The sequence below is a fragment of the Gavialis gangeticus genome, unplaced genomic scaffold (assembly GCF_001723915.1).
Source record: "Gavialis gangeticus isolate Ggan-Ray unplaced genomic scaffold, GavGan_comp1, whole genome shotgun sequence".
NCBI classification, from domain to species: domain Eukaryota; kingdom Metazoa; phylum Chordata; order Crocodylia; family Gavialidae; genus Gavialis; species Gavialis gangeticus.
In genome coordinates this window covers 50,408,764-50,417,126 of record NW_017728993.1, presented here as the reverse complement: position 1 = coordinate 50,417,126, position 8,363 = coordinate 50,408,764, and the positions used below count along the sequence as shown (strand labels likewise).

Here is an 8,363-nt window from a genome sequence, read left to right as displayed (position 1 = left end):
TCCGACCCTAGAAACTATGAAACTATGTATCTTTTTCACTATGTGCAACCGATGAGTTGCACCAACGTACAACATTTATTGTTCAGGGTCTTAGCAATACAAGCTGACATTTGACAAGTCTGATTGGTGATTTTAAAATCATCCCAGACAATCACAACTTCAGAGACATATCACTCACAAAAGATTCAAATGCCAAGTATGAGGTGAAAAATGCTTCAGATACAGATTTCAGCCTGTACCAAAAGCTACCAAGGTATAATGTAAATGAGCATAACTCAGGTCGTCTGTCTTTAAAATCCTGTTGATTCACATTCATTTGCTGACAGTCTTGCTGCTTTCAAAATCCTTTATGGATTTGTTTGATTCTGCTTCACTCTCTTCACCTCCCTCATTCAAGTCTCTCCATACAGCATGGTCTCCTTAACATTGTGCAGGCAGCCTTATAGCATCTCTTGCCATATCACTTTTTCAAGATCACAGCAGAAAACATAGCTATTACTTACAAGTCCTTCTACATCTACGATTAGGAATGTATTTGGTATATTTGTAAGTTACCTTACAAAAAATTATGCAATTGCGGCAGAGATGAAAGGACTGATGTTATATTAACACTGTCCCTGGGCACTTGTCTGCAGAAGTTATCTACAAAGATGTCCTAATATGGAGCAATAAGGATGCTGCTTCCAGTGACACATTGGTTATTACAGATGGGGTTGGCAGTGCCAGCAAGTAATCTAATACTCCTCTTACCCAATTCTCTTTTTACTTGCTCATGACTTTGTCAAACTAACCATTTGGGATGAAATTACCTCTGAATGTTTGATTTTTAAAATCTTTCAAGCAACACAGTTCTGCTATTTCCAAGAATGATATTAGAGAAAAATATGCTAATTTGTTCATGTCAGTTTTCTAGCAATTTTTCTCTAATACACTCTAGTGCAACATACTTTGAAGCACAGACCTGAACCATGACAGAAGATTCCCTTATGTCTCAGTACCTTTTGAAATCACTGTGAAAAATATGAACAAATCTGGTCAATATTAAGTTCTTGGAATGGGAGAGTAAACTACAGTTTGCACATGCTCAGTGTCTTCACATCTTAAAACTGTCAGGCTTAAAGCTGAGCAGGACTTTCCATTCATTTGCAATGCTAAGCTGCTCCTATAGGCTGCTTCAGCACAAGGTACTGCAACTGAAAGCAAGGCTCCTGACACTTCATTTAATGGTGTGATGGGATCTGTTTCCTGACCTCAACAATCACACCTCCTGCTATGCAACATATGCATGGCAGGATGCACATTTTTTGGATGGGGGAGCAGGAAATCCAAACCAAATTGTACCACTACTATTGGCCAGTGCAGGGAGAATCCAGGTTGAAACCAAAGTGCCCAGTGAAGCAGTGTGGTCCCAGGACTAGGACTGCCAATCAGCTGATTAATCTGTCTCAGCCCCAGGATCCCACCAGAGCCAGCTGGAGACTCAAGTGTTGTCCAAGCCGCTTGTCTGTCTCAGCCCAGAAACTGCATTCCAAAAGGCTGCCAGAGCCCATGCACTGGGATATCAGAAAACCTTGGTGAGTCCTTGCATGGGTTCTAAGGTCCAGGAAAGGTTCATAAATTCACCACAGATATCTGAAAACTGTATATGCAGCTGGGCTGAAATCATGGTTTTTAAAGATTCCAGTGCACAGGGTCCCTGGGATCAGAGAACCTCTCCCCATTCCAGGGTCCTCATGGCCAGGGTGCGTCAAATGCCTTGTTCTGCAACTCCCTGGGAGCTACAGGGCAAGGCAATCAACTTGCCAAGTCATGGGGAGCTCTGTGGCTTCCACATCCCAGGACCTCTTGTCCAGTTGAGCTTCCCTGACTCAGCACTCTGAAAACAATGAGGTGTACCACATAGATGTCAGCCTGATGATATGCAGGAAGCAATCAACCAAGCTCTACCACGCAACTGGAATCATGCTACATGGTAAGGACCCTGCCACACGTTCAACTTAAGAAGCAAAGGAAACCAGCCACAAGATTGCTACATGTATTTTGTGGAATAATTTTGTTTCTTTGTTTTGCAGCATAATTAGCTGCCTAAATGTATGGCCAGTTACTTTTTAAGACACAATTAATGGATTAATCTTGCCTTAAATGTCATGTCTTCCAGGTTCCCAAGAGATCCAGTTTCTCCTGTGTTCTCAGTAAAGCCTCTGCTGGCCTGCAAGGAACAGAGCAGCATTTCCCATACTTTTGGGCACACTTTTTTTCTGGATTAGAACTGGCGACCAGCCCACTTCGTTTTTACATTTGAAAAGAGGACGTGTACATGTGTATATGCGCAGTGTAAGGTACACAAGCCTTATGCAGGTTTTTGGCCCTGCAGGATGGATGAGCAGTGCCAGGTCACTGTGGGCTGGATGGGTCTGGTCCATGGATCTATTCCCATTGCACAGGCCCTAGAAGTGTGACAGCAGGGGAATGGTAGCAGTGTTAATTGCCACCGCTCCTCTCCCTGCCATATTTCCAGACCTGTATAATTTTTCTCAGCATACTTCTACTGCTCTTGTGGCACACTAATATGCTGCAGCACACCCTTTGTAAATCAATGACAGAGGAAGCTGTCCAATTCAAACGTAGAAGAAACAAGACTCTCTTGAAAAAAAGAGGAGAATGGGCCAGACAGCTACGTTGAGTCAGCACTGAAAGCCAAGAGCTGAGGAGGGGACTCTTTGGACAAGAAGGCAGGGAACCAAAGGATCTCAAGACTCAGCTTACAGTCAAGAAAACATTACATGATTGAATTTAGAAGAAACATGCAAAAGGGAAGGAGGAGAGCAGTCAGTTATGATGGGGGAAGGCCCAGCAGGGGCAATCAGAAAAAAATTGTGCCCCCAATCACTGAGTTTCACCATTCCTGGGCTGTCACTATATCTCTATGAAACCCACTGCATTTTCTCCCCCGACCACTGCTATCATTTACAGTGTTAATTCAAGAGACAGAGGTCTGTGGTGATTCTGAACATCCCAACCATGCTGATGACCCATGAGTTCAGCTACAGTTGCCTCTGGAACAGCCTTACTGGCTTAAATCTGGGTTTAGACCATGGGTGAGTGGGGCATGCTCATGAATGTCCTAGCCAAGGCAAACTGCTGCTGCAATGTAGACATCCCCTCAGAGCAAAAAATAGATAGTGCTAACTTAAAATTATTCAATATTTTTTCTTCTCATTTTCCAAAGTATGACAATATGCTTCTTTTTTTTTTTAAATACAGGAAGTCCTCAACTTACAACATTTTGAGTTACAACATTTCATACTTACAGCATTTATAAATTGACACCCTATTTCAACTTTCTGACATCAGTTTTGACTTTACAATGATTGCTCCAACACCACATGACGTCAGCAAACAAGTTCACTGCACCACCCATCTCCCTGGAGAACATCTGTCCAAACTTCCTTGGACACTTCCTTTAAGAAAGCAGACAAGACTCCAGAAAAACCTGCAGCCAAGACTCCTGAGAAGACTCCAGGTAAGAACCCTTCAAAAAGTCCAGCAAAGTCACCTCAAAGAAGTCCTTCCAAATCAATATAATTTCTATTTACTATGTAAATATATTAATGTAGCTATATGACTCATCTATAATTGATTGAGTACAAAATTCCTGGCTATTTTTGGTGAAAATAGGGTATCGGGCCTCGGTTCAGGAACCAATCCCCCATTATAACATTGTTTCTTATGGGAAAACCAGTTCAGAGTTATGTTTCGACTTAAGATGTAGTTTTCAGGAACCAATTATGTCGCAAGTCTGAGGACTGCCTGTACAACAGCAGCATACTGTTCAAATCCAGAGCCGAAGAATCAATTTGTATTTTCCTTGGGAGCTTTTCTGTATTTTCCATTGCATGGATAGAGAATCAAGGGACAGAGATATTAAAGGGACACATCAACTAATTTTGGGTGCCTAAATTTTCAGGAGTAGATTTCAGTTGCAGTTTTGAACGCTGAACATTTCTACAGAAGGCCTCAGATCTGTCCACCAGAAAGAGAAACTGTTTAGTTTCAAAATTTGTTGTGCAGAATTTTAAATGGCTTACCTAGAATAACAGAAATTCTGGGACAGGTGCAGAGGTAGAATCCAGCTCTATAGAGCAGCATTCAACTGCCTTAGCCATGAGACCATGTTTTTTCTTCCTTCATAACCCTGCCTCATTCACTTCTAATCTGTGCAACAAATAAAACAGAAATCATGTCCACAAGCTCCTTGACCAGGCAACCTCAACTTGTCTCCAGAACAGGTCCTTCTAGAGCACTGAATGACACAGGAGTCCCATGGGGGAAGGGAGGAAAGGGAAGGAGACGGTATTCAGAGGTACTGTAACCATTAAGGCACAGGCACAAAGCTCAATTCAGACTGCAGAGACAACTAGTTTTGACCTTTCTAACTTCTAAGCATTTGATTTTGTTTTCAAGAATGTTAACTTTTTGCTTATAATGTTACATAAAAGAAAAATGCACATAATCTGTACCCATATATCTAGCTACAAATTTTAATTCATGAGCTACTCTGTGCTGAAAGTACAACCTAAAGCTGAAATCTGGATTTTAACCTATAGAGGCAGAGTTAATCCTTACCAGTGATCAATTGTAATAATGTCTCTCTCTCAACCAATGGAAGACAGTTCAATCCATCTATAAAAATAATGACGCTGTAACACAATACATAAACTCCCTCATATGATCACTAAAGCACTTCATGCAGAAGGTACGGCAGACTGGCACCTTAGAGAACTATCATAGCAGCTGACAAGGTAGGCTGTTGTCTATGAAAGTACATGCCTCTCCAAACTTTCTAAGGCTGCCTGTACACAGTGTAGAAGCTGCTCCAATGCGCTGTAGTTACAGCATGTCAGAGCAGACTGAGTCTGCTGGAGCATGGTAATTACCACACTCCAGCAACCTCCCATGTCTCGTGCATCAGCACCCCTGAGCTTCAAAATGGTGTTTTAACTTAAGCTCATTGAACAAGCTTTAGTTCAAGCACCCCCGCCACCATTTTGAAGTACAGGGATGCTGACATGAGATGCTGCAGTGCTTTAATTAGAGTGGCTCTCAAAGTACCATCCCTAACCCCCAGGGCATGTGTAAAAGTGCCCTAAGGTGTCGGACAGACGGTAAGGCAGAGTGGCTTCAGACTAGAATAGCTAGTCACCTCTAATGAACACCTCACCTGTAAAGATTAATATATTCTAATGATAAATAATAATGTAATATAATCCCCAAGTATAAAAACAAATACAAATTGCCATACTTAATGAATAGACATTAGTTTCAATTTACACGCATTCATGATTGATAAACTAGAACTAAGGGCATAAGATTCCTGTTTTTGCTTTAAATAGGGGCTATGTTTGTTTTCTGTTTGTAAGAGCATATTAAATGTATTCAGGACCAAGACAAAGCTATTCTGTTGCATAACAGCTATATATATAAAATACCAACACTCCTTCCCCCACATAGCCCTTTCTTGGTGACACTATCTAGCCGCTTACCTTGCGCAAAGCGTTTTGGGTGTCCTTTGCCAGCTCTGGAGTTGCAATAATAAATACCCCAAGAACTAACAATCCTCCTGGGAGCATTCTAGACACCTTACAAAATAAATAGAAATGCAAGATTAAGTATTATCATCACACTTTTATGAACTTAAAGAACTATACCTATGATTTATTATGCTAAGTCTGTTCTTGGTGGGGGGGCAGTGGAAGGCAGGGAATAGAAACAAATATCCAAACATGAGTGTAGCTTAAACTGCAAGAATGAAGCTAGTTTAGTTATTAAACTTCCCATACACTGTTCTCCCACTTTATTTTATTTCAGGCAAATTTCTGGGCTGAAAATCCATAAGCTATATGGCTTCAAAGAAACAACTGGAAATGTATTTTAATTTTATTCAAAACTATTTGAATTTTTGATTGACATCTACAGTTGGCAGTTCATAAGAAACTGTGTTCATACAAAGAAATAGGGTATAAAATTATGAAAAAAGAAAAAGACTATTTCCTTTCATACTTTTTTAAAATTATGAAATTGTGCTACCTGACTAGCATGTGTTGTCACCCATTCTTCATCAATATCAGCCAATTTTGCAGGACAGTAGCTTTCATTTTGCTCTTCTTTTGGAGGTGTTCTAACAGCCAAAATCACATAATCTCTTTGTGGGGAGCACTTTAAAGACAGAGAAAGGGGAAAAAAACCCACCAAAATGAGGTTGACATTCAGAGCTAAATGTAATGACCATAGTACTTCTAAGTGTTGTCTAGCGTATATAGTTTATATCTATAATGCTCTATTAAAAACGCATTATTTTTTCTTCTTTTGCCTATAACTATCCAAATTTGTCTGTATATATATTTTTAAATAGTAAGACAAGCAGGTTACAGCATATGCAGGAGGTGGGAGCCATACAGATGTTTCAAATTACATACAACTTTACATTCCAGCAAACATACAAAACTTCCAGCTTTAACCCAGACAGAATTAGGACCCAATATATGTCCCCCAAGAATTAGCCAAAATGCTTAATTCACGACTTGCTTCACAAGAAAAACAACTCTGTTCAGTTTCAAGTGTGCCATGGAGAAGATGACTCCATAGTATCATGTTGTCATTCATGCAGACAAAACTCCAGCTGGTGAGCTGGAGTAGTACTTCAATGCACCCACAACATCAGAAGTGGTTGTCATTCTGGCTGGTGAACAACATGGCCATTGAGACATTGTGTTGCAACTCAGGAACAACTCCCTCCAGAGAATTGCTGGGACACACCGATCATATGATGCACTTCAGTATCTACTAATTTTCTGGCAGGGTGATGATGGCTACCATTTTGAACTGCGACAAACAAACCCAGCAACAGGCCCGCCAACTCAAAAGAAGATTTCTGCCATGGACTTTTATGCTTACAGGATGATACTGCAAACTAGAAGTTTCAATCACATCTTGCGATGCAAAGATCTCTTCCACCAATTTGCTGTGGACATGCATGCCAAAACTGAAGCAGAAAGATTGAGATTCATTCGAATGAACCAAAAGAAACTCAGAGCTGAAAACTATGTTCACCTCAGGGATGCCATGAACAATGATGGAGATGCTGCCAATATTGGCCAATTGGTCATCTTGCCTTCCAGTTTCACAGGTGGGCCTCACTACATGCATGAGTGCACTCAAGATGCCAAGACATATGTGTGAAACTATGGCTGCCGTGATCTCTTCATTACCTTCATCTGCAACCCAGCTTTGGCGGAAGAGGCTAATGAACTGATGCCAGGCCAAAACCACGGGATCGGCATGATTTGCTGGCAAGAGTATTTCAACAAAAAGTGAAGGCCTTAATGAATCTCATCAACAAGGGAAAGATTTTTGGAGTCACTCAGTGCTACATCCCCGTCATAAACTGGGATAGAAAAATGTGATGTGAAATCCCCAGTGCTATGCTAAAGTCTTGCAAAGTAAACAAGTAATTCTACCTCACAATTCAGTTGTTTAATACATTTAAATGTTCAACTTTTATAGGTTTTTGGTATGACCAAAAGCTCACAGTGTCAAGCTGTATCACACAAGTAAAATAGGATACAAAACTAAACACATATACACAGCTTATTAGTAGAGGGAAATAAGAAAGAATGAAAATATGTTATTTATAAAACATTAAAATGTGATTACTGCAACCCGTACAAAGCTGGGTACTTTGGCTAGTATATGCTATAACACAGAGGTGGGCATTCTAGCTGGCTGGTGGGTCCCCTAAAAAATTTAGAAAAATAATTATTTGCCTGTGGCTGCCTGTCAAAGATAATGCGGCGCCAGCAGCAGCAGGACCCAGAAGGAGCCAGGGAAAGGACCCAGTGGCAGAGCAAGAAGGCCTGCCAGAACCCACCCCACCCCCAGCAAGGTAAAGCCATTGGTGGGGGGCGGGGAGCAGCAGAAAGCAGTGAGGGATGGGGGGTGGCAGGGGGGAAACAGCAGCAGCAATGGTGGATGGGCATGCAAGAGGGAAAGTAGGGAAGCAGCAGGGAAGAGAGGAAGCAGCAGTGGGGAAGTGGTAGTGGCAGGGGAGTAGTGGCAGTGGCAGGCAGGAGCACGAGGCCTGCACTGGTGCTCTGGGGCCAGTGGGGACCCAGGGTAGGACAGCAGGAGTGTGGAACCTGGGTGCACGGTCTGCCTGGCTCCATCACACAAAGCCTACATGCAGTCCACCTGAACCACATGCGTCTGGGGAGAATCCCACATGATGAACCTGGCAGCCCAGCCCCACTCACTGCTATGCACAAGTCATGGGGAATTGCACGGATCTCCATGCTATGAAGCTGAGC

The 8,363-nt window shown here is 41.9% G+C and overlaps 1 protein-coding gene across 4 annotated transcripts in view; it reads right to left on the bottom strand.

Moving 5' to 3' along the window:
• The window catches only part of CUNH1orf27 (chromosome unknown C1orf27 homolog), a 52,156-nt gene that overhangs the window by 37,943 nt on the left and 5,850 nt on the right, over positions 1-8,363 (bottom strand). For 2 of the 4 annotated variants that reach the window (XM_019501727.1, XM_019501728.1), the window contains exons 3-4: positions 6,088-6,216; positions 5,544-5,639 (exon numbers count right to left, since the gene is read on the bottom strand). In XM_019501727.1, coding sequence (XP_019357272.1) covers positions 5,544-5,639; positions 6,088-6,216 — 225 coding nt within the window. Of the gene's footprint in view, positions 1-5,543; positions 5,640-6,087; positions 6,217-6,476; positions 6,479-6,578; positions 6,740-8,363 lie in introns of all 4 variants that reach the window. The other 2 variants (XM_019501730.1, XM_019501729.1) reach the window with 2 other exon arrangements.